The sequence below is a fragment of the Netta rufina genome, assembly GCF_964035555.1.
Source record: "Netta rufina genome assembly, chromosome: 7".
NCBI lineage: Eukaryota > Metazoa > Chordata > Aves > Anseriformes > Anatidae > Netta > Netta rufina.
The window spans coordinates 17329498-17343656 of record NC_140130.1 but is presented as its reverse complement, the minus strand read 5'-3'; the positions used below and the strand labels follow the sequence as shown (position 1 = coordinate 17343656).

Here is a 14159-nt window from a genome sequence, read left to right as displayed (position 1 = left end):
TTTCATGAACTGTATACAACAGAAAGTGTTTTGGTATCCAGCTGACAGTATCTCCGATTTCCTCCTATACTTGGAGCATGTGATGAAGACTTGTTCCCATTGTTAGTTCTTAAAGGTGATTTCTTCTCTTTTCTTTCAAAGATTTAACCTCTGGGACAGTGCCTCTAAAGATATACTCAGGGGACTTGATGGTGGGAGAAACGAGCGTCACCTACCATACGGACATGGAGGAAATCAGCAGTCTGCTCGCAAATGCAGCCAACCCAGTACAGTTCATGTGCCAGGTAACAACTCTAGCAAACAACTGCTTTGGAAACCAGCTCTTCTCAAAGAGTAGATAGGTGGACATGAGCTACCTTGCAGCAAGCACTCTTGCTTTTCTGAAATGCAGAAATGCAAAGTTGTTAGGGCTATGAGAAGGTCCCTAAAAATCCCCTTAGAACAAAAGCACAGGTACTTTTACCGTATCTGGAACAAATAGTTAGCTAAGGCAATTCAGGCCATCCAGCTAACAAGGAAATTACTATCAGTCAACACCCATGTTTAGACCTTGATTTGAAAAGATTAAGGTGACAGAACTTGATACAGCAGAAAGTACTGCATAAAATGTTTGGAATTTTTTACCAAAGGGTTTTTGCAAAAGATGTGAAAGTGTAACAAAGTTTACACTAGCTGACTGAAGAAGGGTAAAATAAGTACTAAGAATAAACAAATAGTTCTATTTCTTTAAAGCCTGTCCTCAGTTCTCATATCATATTTTCCCCAGTTAGGATACCTGAACCCTGTAACAGTGGTAAAGCTTGCACGAGCAAGTTCTCCAGATCCCTTGTCTGTGCTTTCTGCCTCCATATCCCTGATTAGCTATGTAGCAGAAGTCTACAGAGAGCAGTGTTAATCACCAGCATGCCTGGGGCAGAGGAGACTGTCTTTCACCTCCTTTTTAATTCAAGTTAAGGAGCAGCTGGTACTGGGCTGTGCTCCTTCTTGGGGTAAAGGCATGCTTCACAGTCTTTGACTAAGCACTAGTCCAAAAGCCAGGGTGTACACCAGGGCAATTCAAAATTGACCTATTCATACCTAGAGCATGAGTGACACTTCACTGGAGCAGCTTCAAAAGTGAGATTATGCCCATCAAGGAAGTAGGAAATAAGTCTTCCATGCTTCCAGTTACATGAGTGACTTTCACCTTGCACTCTGTCTTGTTGTGGAGTTTGTAGTTCTTACCTGTTTAGATTAATCATACTCTGTTGGACCAAGAAGTTCTTCATGTTCCTTGTTTATCTAAACATTGCCACCCTCAGTATCTATGCATATTTTTTCCTGATATATTCTAAATAAATAAAACTTACTACATCACCCTCCAAGTCTCATCTTAAATGACTCTCTAGACTTAACCAAGCAAAATCACTTTCCATCTATTTCTAGGCCTTTAAAATTGTGCCATACAGCATAGAAGCACTGGACAAATTGTTGACAGAGTCACTGAAGAAGAACATTCCTGCCAGTGGCTTACACCTATTTGGAATCAACCAGCTGGAAGAAAGCGATATGATGACAAGCAAGTTGAAATATTTTTGTTTTCTTTTGAAACTTCATCTGTATCAGTAGTTTTTCCTTGGAGCACCTTAATACTGAAGTGTGTACCTGCACAGGCTGTCTCAAGTTTTGAATCTCAGCCAGGAAGCTAAATTTCAGATTATGTCTAGAGCTGGTTGTGTGTCCCTTTTTATTACGTGTCTGTCTCACTTTATTATAGCGTGGCAGATACAGCTATGTAGACAGCTTCAACCACAAAGTGAAAAGATGATGCCCCCAGAAATGTTTGCCTTACTTTCTCACTTATTCTTCCAGTCCCGTGCGGTATTTTTCCCCAGCACAGTCCTTTTTCCCCCTACCCCATGAGTCTGTTCTAAGGTGCACAGTGGGCACTTGGCAGTTGGATTGGTGTGGTACCATGATTTGGTTCCTTACAGCAGCTGGAACTTACTGGAACGATGATTTAAGAGCTCCTTCTGAACCTGTGATCCTACGTACATGCAGCTAGTACAGTGCCAGATTCCCCATTAAAGACCGTAGCAATCAGATGTGGGGATGTGCTAGATACCTCAGGTAGTTCACTTGTGCAGAGCTAGCTCCATTTTGAAATGGTACATGTTCTTTTCAGGGTTTTCAAACCTGTTTTGGTTGGTGCGTTTGCTAGGAAGTCTGTTTCTCATCTGCTGTCTCTGCTGCTGCTAGAAAGAAGCTTAGATTCTAACAGACATGTCTTCTCACAGATCAGAGGGATGAGGAATTGCCAACGCTGCTTCACTTTTCTGCAAGATACGGGCTGAAAAACCTCACTGCTTTGCTGCTGACATGCCCTGGAGCACTGCAGGCATATAGTGTGGCCAACAAATATGGCCACTATCCAAACACAATCGCAGAAAAGCATGGCTTTAAGGACCTCCGGCAATTCATTGATGAATATGTGGTAAGAGGGAGCAGCAGTCATTCTTTGTTATTTCAGCAGGTTTGGGCAGTGTTGTGGGACCAGGAGTGCTGAGGTACAAAGTGGTGTGGTAAGGAGTAGATGTCCAGCTACCATGAAAGCTTCCATGTGGGAGGGTTGATTTCACCCCTGGAGCCAGGAAAGTTCTTAGGGCTTTTCAACAGAACAAATAAGATGGAAGCAGAACTTGCCATGCCGTGTTTCCTTATTGTTCAACCATCTAATGATGTTTCTGCAGCCACATTGTGCCTGTTATATTCTTCTAATCTCTGATCTTGGAAAAACTACAGCCCCTTCATCCCACTTACTTTAGGAGGTACTATGGAAACTGAATATGTTTGGGAAGGTACAGTCTGAGGTACTTTGATTAGTCATAGTACAGTCTGATTATCAGCTCATTCACAGCTGATCTTTGTTCTACATGAAATGCATTTTTTCCTCTGTTGGGGTATCTGTCCATTCCCCACTTGTTATTGCTGTGGGAGCTCAATTCACAATTCGGTTCTCCTTTGAGCCACCCCAGAAAACAGCACCCTGACTTCTTCCAGATTATGATGTGGACACCCCCTCTCCTCCCCACCATAGGCAGGGATGCCACCCACTAGATAAGGTTGTCCAGAACCCCAAATTACTGAGTAGATTTTATCTGCCTTTACTTTTTGTTGAAATGGTGTACGTAGTTGTCCCTAGCAGTTGCCTGAATGGTGGGAGATAAGTATGCCAGTCTATTACAGCAGTATTTAAGCCCTATTTTGGTGGTATGGGTAGTTCTTAGACTAGGGACTTGCTTCATGATAGGAGGATAAATTTAGGGTTATATATCAGAGCTAAATAAAGGTCATATCCTGTCCTGAGATCAGGAAGGCTACAGAAACTGTAAACTATGATTAAAATCTTTGCATTGGGGTAAGAGAGATGCTCAGGAAGTCCTTTCAACTTTATTGCTGTACTGTGTTCCTCCCATGTTTTCTTTACCAGCAGAGTGACAGAGCTATGTTAAGAGTAGGTCCTGCTTACTAGCCTTCAAACTATCTGTGCAATTTAGCACCAGAAATAATAGCACAGAAATAATCTGCACCAGTGTGTCCACAGCAGGGTAGTGACTAGGAGGGCTGTGGGTTTAGAAGGAGTACTAATATGGATATTTGAAAATCCTAGTAACCCCCTTTACTCACCTCGTTTTATGTCTGGCAAAAGTTCCTCTTCGCCTCCCTAAAGCATTACATGAGCTACTGACCCATTTTGGCTGTGAACGGAAGCATGTGTGGACAGTTTTGACACATGCCCCGTGGATGAAGGCCAATGAGATGATGGTTGTGGATAGAAGAATGTCTTGTAGTATTGCAACCAGTTAAGATGTCTGAGCTTGTGACATAGTGGGAGCTTGGTAAGGAAGCCAGGATGAAGATTTTCATTTTGCTCTCCTGTGGTGTTTGCTAAAGGTCAGCACTGCTCTCCATACCTTTTCTTTTCTCCCCTAATGTGGCAAATGTATGAGGGAGTTCTGCTGTCCTGTGAATCGAAAGTTGCCCATATTGCATGAGCAGCTGCTTGCTGTGAGGTTTCCTGTTAGTCTTACCAAAAAAAAGGTGGTCTGTGGACTCCCACTCTGTGCGTTACGTGCTGCTGCTAGTGCCAAGAAATTGAAACTGAATCTACAGCAAAGCTAAAACTTTGCTTTCTTGAAAGTGCTCCACATGCGGCAAGTTTTCCCCCTTATGGTCACGTAAGCTACGCTTACACCAAAATAGCCTTTGACAAACCGTTGTAATTTTAGAATGAACTTTGCTCATGTTCCAGGAGCTCGAAGACGTCAGGTAGAAAATGAAATTGATGGATAGAAAAATAATACTGGCTATTCTGAATGTTTTAGAACCTCTTTGCTTCACCTTTGTTACCTAGTGTTACAGCGTAGATCCTGAAGGCTGGCCCCAAACAGCTGTAATGGAGATTAAATTCCTTTGAGAAGCCTTAGTCTTTGGGAATGGGCTACTCTTGGAAGGTTTCTTTCCATCAGTGGTGGGAGAAAAATGTTTTGCTTTGCATTGATTCTCCAGATTTTTTATTTAAATTTTTTTTTTTTTTTTTTTTTTGTTGTTCTTCTTGGACTCTTTTTCTCTCTAGGAAACAGCAGATATGCTGAAGAGTCACATTAAGGAAGAGCTGATGCAAGGTGAAGAGGATGAGTCTGTTTACGAGTCCATGGCTCATCTTTCCACTGACCTGTTAATGAAGTGTTCCTTGAATCCTGGCTCCGATGAAGAGCTATATGAATCCATGGCTGGATTTGTCCCGGGTGCCCCAGAAGACCTTTGTATGTATAATCACTGCGATATTCTGGGTTTAGAAGCCTCAGCTGCTCTGTCTCTCTTATACAATAATAGTGCCCTGGTTGAGTTTCAGAGTGAGGGCTGGTTATAGCTTTTCTGATATCACCATAAGGAAGCCATGCTCTGGTTTTGACATTGGCTGGCTGATAAAATTGCCCTAAGGATTTCTGTGATTGCCAGGGTACATGGTCAAGAGCCATTTCCTCAGTGTTTTGAAGACTGTCTGAATCCTGAGCAGCTGATGTAGCATTTGGAAGAGAAAGTTTCTTTTGTTTCCCATTTCTCCCTCCTGAGATCCAGGGATGTAGAGACACTGACTTAGTGGAAGACAACACAGTGCAAGATGTAATTTTACTTACAACTGTGAAACACTGAAAGATTTCAAACGTGAGTTGAGCTTCTACCTCAGCAGCTTAGGAACAAAAGAAAATGAACATCTAGAAATGTGTTCCAAAAAGATAGAAACTGAAAAATCATGATCCTAATTCACCTTGTTTACTGATGAAAACGTAGAGCTATTTCTGGTAAATATGCAGCTGTTTAACTTTTTCACTATTAATGTTCAGTGAGGCTGATTGCAAATATAAAGTTAAGTACTTATGTTAAGCAATTGTAAATTTGCTGTTCTTATCTTCCTTCTTGGTCTTGCTTCATCCCACTGGTACATTTTATGGTTCCCATGATAAGCAGGAAGTGTAGCTTATTATAGTTTAAGTACCCACGTAAGGGCTTCCAATGTTTCTTCAGCTTTAAGTATATTGCCTTGGGAGAAAAGCTTTTCCTGCTGAAATACTTTTGCTTATAGACTCTATCTGTCATGGGTTGTTTTTCTTCTCTTTTAGATTAAACAATGCTATAAAACACATTTTTATTGGTTGTGGAGACCAGAAAACTCTCAGTTCTCTGCCTGAAATCATATATACCTCTCTGCTAAATTTTGTTTGGCTACTGTGGGGTTAGTTTTGTTGCTGTCAAAACCAGGATTATTGTGCCTTCAGGTGGTGAATAACCAGTAAAGGCAGTTGTACTCCTATAGAACAAAGCTGCTGTTGTCCACAGTAAGAGGGTGGGTGTTTCCAGATATTCAGAAGCTCTGCTGCAGTCAGTGCATCTCTGAATGGGGTTGGTAGAATAATTCTGCAGAGGGAGGAAAATGTGCTTAAAACCACTGAGAGCAACCTGTTGTCTTCCACTCAAACATCTAGAAATCCCAGACACTATGAAGGGGGGTATTCCTCTCTTCCATGAATGCAAGTCAAACTCCCTGTAATTTACCACTTCTTCAACTGGACTCTGAAAAGCCTCTCTGAAATGTCTTCATATTGGTTCAGATTTAGATCAGAATGGCTTGCTGTTAAGAAAACTATTTGCCAGTTCTGTAGACTGTTGGTGGAAGAGCTAATTGTTTTATGACCCTTGCTTCTTCCCTGCTGAAGATCACCACCTCTCTGTGTGCCACCTGAATTCCTTACGTATGTGTATTCTTGCCCGTTTCTGTCAAACTACACTAAGTTTATTGTTCAAGAATACAGGTTTTTCTGCTCCCACTTACTCTGGCAGATCTTAGGAAGGAGCTTGGCTGCTGTTTAGGATGGAATACGGAAAACAGCCTGCTTGGCTGACAGGCATGGAAATGGAGAGCTAATGAATTGGCTGCCTAGGGATAGGAAAGTTGTGCATTCAAAGCCTAAGTCAGTCTGCTTTTCTTAGGCTTCTTTAGCAGTGAAAGCCCAGCAGGCCACTGCCCTTCAGGGGACCCTTCTGCAAGAGCAGCTACATCAGTGGTGTGGTAGAGGTCTTTAGGGTCAGCACCAGAAACTTTTCCTGGTGTATTCACATGCTGCGGGCTCTGCAGGGCTAGTAGGACTGGAGAGGTAAAAACCCAAGCTTGACTCTGAAGTAGATATTTACGACTTCTGTACTAGAAAGCATGGCTGGATAAGTTTGTATTAAAATGTTGGATAGATGTTCTATATGGCTTATTTGTAACACATTAGTAAGGGCAATGAGTGTTCCCTGCTTTTTCTGGAGATCTCCCAACTTATTGCTCCTGTGCACACTTCTTTGTCACCTTCCACTCAGGAATCTTTTACAGAAAATATCTGTATTTCTTATGTAGTCTGTTAGTCTTTGCCTGATGAACACTTACAGCTTGTCTGAATGGTGCCTAAAATGCCATAACAGGTGCCTGTGTCATAACAGGTAAAGGTTAAACTGGCGCCATGTTCCACAATTGGTCTTGTTCCCTCAAACTGAAGGGGTTTCAACAGTATTTAGAATACGAGCACAGAGGTAAACTCCCACTGAAATTAGTGGGAGTGCTGGCTGGCTTAGGACTGAAATCACAAATACAAACTTTAGTCTTTTGTACTGTTTTCTGAGGACAAAAAGCTTCCTAGGAAATAGTAAACAACTCTTCTGACCTGCAGAAAGTACCTCAGTAATAGCCCTTGTGTAAGTGATTACAGTTGTGATCTAGAGGACAATACCTGGGCTTTTTTTTAAATGTAGACATACTGTGGCAGCCTGCCCAGTTATTGTGATCAGAATGTGCTTCTACCAGTTTTTTGGAGACCGATCAAAAGAAAGTTGGTACCACTAAGTCAATTAGCCTAGCAGAAACTGATATGAAAACAAGGTAATGCAGGACTGGAGCCATTATAATGAGTTAAAAGTAGTAGCAAATATTTAGATGCTGGAGTGTTCTGCCAGTTCTTGTATTCTTCATCCCACTTTTTTAATGCATTTTTTTTCCTATCTGTTTTTGATCCTGGGGAAACACAGAGTGAAGAAGCTGTACAAGGACTAGCTTTGCCACTTGTACAGTGGTGCTGCATGAGGGTTGCACGTAGCTGTTTTGAGTTGCTAATTGTCCCTGTTAGCTTTGGAATAAATAATGGGTTTAAAAAATGGAAAATATTTTCTTCATCTATAGTAATACACTGCCTCCCCTTCTGCTGGAGAGGAGTATTCTTTGCCAGATAGGTCTTAATACTCTGAACAGTGTAATTCATAAAGTACTCCTAACTAAATCACTGGAAACTTACTAGTTTCTGCTACTACCTTGTTTGCTTTATTATTTTTTTTAAAGTTAGATTGAATTGTCTTATTTAATTTCTTATTATCAACTGTAATCATTCCTGCTTCAGAAAAGCACTTCCCTTTTATTACCTTTTCAAATACCTGTAATGTCAAACATAATTTTCTTGAGTACGAGTGGAATTTGCTCTAGGTTGGTGCGAGTTGCAAGTAAATGGGTGGGTCACTCACACACTGTAACAAACAGCAGTTGAAAAACAAGAAGGGGAAGTTATCTCCATCGTATCAATCTGGTAGTATGAACTACAGCATCAGATGAAGAGCTTTGCTTTTTCTACTTTCGTCTCACCAACACCTCCTGAATTTTACAAAACAGTATTTTTGAGTATGCTAGAGCTCAGCGTATGGGCGAGGCTCTGGGAGCAAGGTCTCATGAAAAAGTCTTGAAAACCTGTTTGATTCATGTGAAAATTAAACTGCCATGTTTCTCTGTGTGTGTGTGTGTGCGTGTGTGTGTGTGTGTGTGTGTGTGTTCAGAAGAGTTTGAAACACCTGATTAGTTTGAACAAAAGGAATCCTCTAGAGTATAGAGAGTTACCATGCCTTATAACCTTCTCTAGTATCTCTGATGTGCTGCCTTACCTTCTAAGCTGACTTTCCAACTGTAAGGCTGAAGTTTGCTGTGATATTTTATCTGGGGAAACAGGTTGTATTTCCTCTGTCCAAGGTCAGTCGCTGGCAGTGGCAAAGGGCTGGTGGAAACAAGTCCTGACTCCACGTGCTGTTTCCGTACCTATGAACTGTGTGGACATTCAGATTTAGTGTGAATTTCATCCTTTATCCTTCAGAGTTTCAACTGAATAAAACCTATCGTCCCATAATTTGCAGGTCTTCAAAACCTCAATAGTACATAGTAGTTGTGATGCCCTTATTCTACTCCTTCCCCCAATATTTTTATTCTCTTGAGGCCAGGTTTTTAACACTGTCCTCATTGACTTTCACTTTTTCCTCACTTAATGCAAGAAACAGCAGCCTAGTTTTCCTTGAACAAACTGTGGGAATTCTGCAGTAAAATATTACTTCTTAAAAACATCTGGGGTGTGATTTATACCAACACATTGAAGCCTTTGTCTTAGTTAATAAAGGACTGGTCTCTTTACAGAGTAAGTTTTCTTCATGTACAGGAGTACTTAACTTCTATTGTTTACAAACGTTTAAAGGGGGAAAGGATATGATTACTTTCTAAAGGGTGCCCACATACGCCTATTTTAGCTCTAGTGAAGGGTCAGTAGGTCATAACGTGTCTTCTGTATGTCTTGCTGCACATTGGTTGAGATCCCTTCTGAAGTCTTAAACCCAGCAAAGGGAAACTAAAAGTCTCTTTGAAAAAAATATATTTTAGTTACTAAATTCTGAAGACTGACATCTAGGAACTCATCTTTCCTTTCTTCCCACTAGCCCTTCAGAACAGCATTACCCAATAGCCTCAGGAGGATCTGGGGATCTTTTTTGACTGTGATACCCAGTTTTGTGCTTGCTTCCTTGTCACTTCCGTCCCACTGTCCTGGTTTTGCAGCAAGTGGAACAGAAGGTGTCATTGGAGAAGTTCAGAATTTCTTTTCATTTTTGGTACACAAGTGAGATGTTAGAGCTTATCTGTATGCAAGACAGTCCTATGTGCCAGAGAGTATAAAGGTGACAATCATATCTATTAAGAGAAACTACCTGGTTCATAAATTTAACTGTGTTTAATACGGTAATAGAAAACAAAACCTGCAGTATCCTGTTGCTCTGCTGGTTTAGTAATTATGTTGAGCACAGCCAAAATGGGGAGGATACTGCTCATTCCATAGAGAATCAAAGGAACTTTGCACACCTGTCAAATTCTGTTCTGCCCCCAAATCCATAAAGTATTGGCTTTGCTCAGGGCTTATACTTGCTCCAGGTTTGTTTCTAAAAGCTATGTTAAAAATAATAATCACGTTTGGCTGCAAGGTAGAAAAATTATAGGAAAAATACAGGTTTGTAATGCTGATTCTTTACCATGCTCAAAGGCCAGATCTGTGCTTGTGTAGCGTAGCAATATTAAATGAACTTTAAATTAGGTTGGTGGCGAGCAGATTAACTTCAGCAGCATGAAACTTGGCATATGAACTGCAGAGCTCTAAGAAACTGCTGATGTGGTTAATCCACACAGCATGCAGCATTGCTGTGACTGTATGGAAGGTATACCTGCGAGATTAAAGTGAGGTTGGGCACATTCTTGCAGCCATAACTGGGTCCTTTGACAATGAGTCTTTAACCGGAAAACCAAACAATCAAAAAAAAAAACAAACCCACAACCAAACAAAAAAAAATGAAAACCAAAACTTTCTAAGAAAGCAAAATCTTGGTAGTGTATTGTTAGCATTTAGTCTCGTCAGCTTTACAGGAATCATCATGTAATCCAGAGTGCTATTTTCTATTCTCAGTTAATCCAAGCCATCTAATTTATATGGTAATAGATATTTTGCAATATGCCTCAACAATTCTTTTATATCACTCTTGTTTTTAATATTATTAGGAACATGTGAACCTAACATTTTATCATCATAGGGTTTCAGGATTAGTTTTAGAGTGCAGTTAGGTTGATGTTATTTTTTTTTGTTTGTTTTTAATTCAGAATCCTTCATTGCAAAACAAAGACCTCACAAAGTATCTTATTGTTGTCATTTCTTTCTCCATAGTAAGTTATTACTGGACTGTCTAAACACCTTCCAGTCCAGCTGGTTAACTCATCCAGCTGTTTTCATTTTTATTGAGTAACCAAACAAAAGGTATCTTGTGTGTTATGAACAGATGGCCTATAACGTCTGTTTTTGGAAATTCATGAAGTTTGCACCAATTTTGGCCTCCCAGGAGTGTCTGCTTTGGAGCCTTGTCAGAAGTTCTCACCAAGCAATGTTAATCACATCTGTCTTCCTCAAGCATGTGTCAGGCAGCTGGCAAAGATTTGTGCAGGGTGAACGGAACACAGCAATTTATGAGCCTTTTTTGAGGCAACTGTCTTGTCAGTTGTCTGGTTTAGTCTTTGATTTTCACCATAAAATGAAATTTCAGTCAGAAATATGTCATATTATATTGTTCCATGTGTTTAAGGGCATAATCAACAAGGTCACCTTTCTGTTGTGTTTTTTTTTCAGATGTAGAGATGCTTCAGTCCAAGCCAGACACTCCAACTGCCAGAGATGAAATTTCTCTAAATACAAAAGACTCGATGCTCCGCAAGTTTTTAGAAGGTGAGACCTATTTGGAAAGGGAGGGGAACAGCACAGTTGAACCTGAGGTTTCTCCTTGATCTGTTAAGCACAGGAGCTAATCCTCACCATATGATATGGACAGCCTTGCTTTAGTGGGTATAAATGAGACACAACAGTAAAAGCAGCCTGTGAAGCTTGTGAGGTGACTTCAGAAATGTGGTGAATTTCTTAACAAGAAATAAGAGTGACTTCTTGTTCCAGTGTCTGCTAACCTGTGGGTGCAAACATGGTTGATATCTATTCAGGAATGGCTGTCTTTGTACCTATCTTTGTGAAGGGAATTAATTCTGGTGTCCTGATCTAGTGCAGGTTCCCCTCATAAACAAGGGCAAAGTATAAAGGAGAGCAGCATAAGCTAGATATGAATTTTAATGCAGATGCTTTATTCATAAGTCCATCTACTTGAATACAGCAGCCTGGAAAGAGGAAAAGAACTTCTGGCTCCCAGACCTTCTTTGGGCTGTTCCCACTGTGCATGATAGGGTCATCCAAGCCTTTTCCTGACTCACCAGGTTCCATAAGATCCAGACTTGCTTCTCATGGGTGACCCAACTGGACTCAGAGCAAGATTAAGTCTGTCCTTTAACATCTTGTTCTGTTTCCCATGCCAACACTGGTGCTCTGTCAGTTCCTTTGCATTGACTCAGCTAGGTGTACCGGCATCAATCACTGAAGGACACTAAGTCCAGTGGGTAGGTTATTTACTTCTGACTTGATAGCAGAGGAGGCAGTTAGTCCAGGGGCTCTTAATTATTTCTATGATCTTGAGTCAGTAATTTGCCAACATACAAACAGAGAAAACTAACTGTTAAATTGGGTATGGCAGCACTTGATGAATTTGCAGCGAATTTGGAAGTGAGAATAGAATGGAGATGATGAGGTGGTATAATGGTAGCTGGGACTTGTTAAGCACAAATACACGCATCCAGCTCCTTCTGAGACATTGTTCTGAGATCAAGTATACTGTCAGCTGATGGCAATTGCTTGTTTCAAACAAAAGAAGTCCCTGTTGTATTCTGTAGATGACCCAGGTAGCTTTTAGAAGCCAGTGCTCTATTTGATTTGTTAACTACTGTGACATGTTAGTTAACTGGAACTTAGAAACCTACTGATGTTAGTGCTTAAAGACACTTATGAGACTTTCTACTGTTTTTTGCTTTCTTTTTTTTTTTTTTTTTTAACTGGCTTAGTAGTAAAGTGGCTTAGTAGCAAACACTTAAATACTACAAGATATTAGTGAGTTTATCAAGTCCTGTTTTGAAGACCTTTAGCACATTAATTCACTGCAAAACTGGGTATGTTTGCCTAAGAAATGGTCAGCTTGTTAAGAATGTGGTACATGGTACATCTGGAGGGATCCGGTGTTCAGTGAAGTGGCCAGATGTTTTGCTTACAAAGTCTATTCTGTTTTAGGTGGTAGCATGGATGTGCCAGATTCAGAGGAAGGAGTTTACCAGCGTTGTGGTGAAGACCTATATTATTCAGTGGAACAAGATCCTTTTCCACAGGAAATGGCCAGCAGACCTCCAGTTCCTGTTCCAAGACCAGAATCCAGCTCTCCACAGCCAGATAACGAGCTGTACATCTCCAAAAGTGAGTTGGGTACCAGGACCTGAACTGTAGAACAGTCAACTGTAGAATGGCCCTGATGTAGGCTCCAGTTGCCAAATAAATGCCAAGAAAGTCTACCTGTGGCTTCTGTGACCCTTTGATTATTTGCCTCTAGAGTCTTTCTGAGCCCATAAAAGCTGGATTACCTTTGTGATCTAGTTTCAGGTCTGCTTTTCATTTTCTGTCTATGCTGAAAATGTTTCATTTTTTTTTTATCCTGAGGTCTTGGCCTATGATTGTTCATAATGAAAGCAATAAGATAACAGATTGCCCCCAGCCACTATAAACAAATCCGACTAAATAGGAAAGATTCTGATATTGTAAGGACATGATCAAGCTAATAAATTGAGAAATTGCTGCTCTGTAACAGTATCACTGATTTGTAGCGTTTGTATAGGACAATACCTCATTCTGAGATAGGGTTTAATTGGATTTAAAAAGAACTGCCTCTTAGTTTCCTAGGCACTTTGTGAAAATTCGGTCGTATTTCACAATCCTGCTAACAAGAACTCCAGTCAAGTATGGGAAAGTAATTTCAGTGACTCCTCCTTCCTCCTTTTACTTTGCTATGGGAAAGTATTTTCAGATTTCTCTCAGAGATGGCTGAGCTATATTCTTTGAGGACAACAGAAAGGGAGTTTTACTGTGCAGCTCATTATCCTATTCTCCTATGGACTTGATGGGGTCCAATAGGACTTAACAGAAGCTGTAACGTGGTGCAGAATTGAATATGATAATATGCTTCCCATATTCATTCACGCTATTTCTGTCTTCCTGAGATGTGTTCAGTGTCTAAAGAGTGGTTGTTTTTATTTATTTATTTATTTATTTATTTTACAGTTTTTGCACAGAAAGCACAAAGACCTGAGAATCTCTATGTCTCTAGAGGAAAGGTGAAGAAAGGTAAGTCAGAGGTTCATCCTGAAAATCTTTCAAATAATCCAAAAGCAAATCTGAGGTAGCTTTAAGTGAGATGTGTATGTGACAGATAAGGCTGGTTTTTATCTCTGGGGATAATAGTCCCATATGCATGACCCGACCTTATGTGACATTGGGAACTTTTTATATCTGCGGAGTGTGATGAGTACTCTTTTATCTCATACAATACATATCTGCTGTCTCAGAGTTTATCCTCAGTCAGGATTTTAATGATCATTGAAGCCCCTTTTTTATGTTTTGATCCACATTGCCTCGTCAACCTGATGTTCCTCTTCTGGATATAGTCACTGCCTGTTGATCATTATTTCCTGAGATTTAACCTGTATTGAACTGCTTCCCATTGATCTCTGCACTTTCAAAACTGTGACCTTATTTTTTAGTTTCTTATCCTGTGCGTTATCAGAGTGCTAGGAATTGCACCTGTGCTTTTATCTCCTGAGTTGGGTACTC

At 40.5% G+C, this 14159-nt stretch overlaps 1 protein-coding gene across 1 annotated transcript in view; it reads left to right on the top strand.

Moving 5' to 3' along the window:
• PIK3AP1 (phosphoinositide-3-kinase adaptor protein 1) overlaps positions 1-14159 on the top strand; it is a 46282-nt gene that overhangs the window by 25313 nt on the left and 6810 nt on the right. Inside the window, exons 5-11 of the mRNA XM_084289989.1 lie at positions 142-284; positions 1426-1576; positions 2277-2473; positions 4616-4805; positions 11043-11138; positions 12573-12752; positions 13611-13673. Of these exons, the coding sequence (XP_084146115.1) occupies positions 142-284; positions 1426-1576; positions 2277-2473; positions 4616-4805; positions 11043-11138; positions 12573-12752; positions 13611-13673 (1020 nt within the window). The remainder of the gene's footprint in view (positions 1-141; positions 285-1425; positions 1577-2276; positions 2474-4615; positions 4806-11042; positions 11139-12572; positions 12753-13610; positions 13674-14159) is intronic.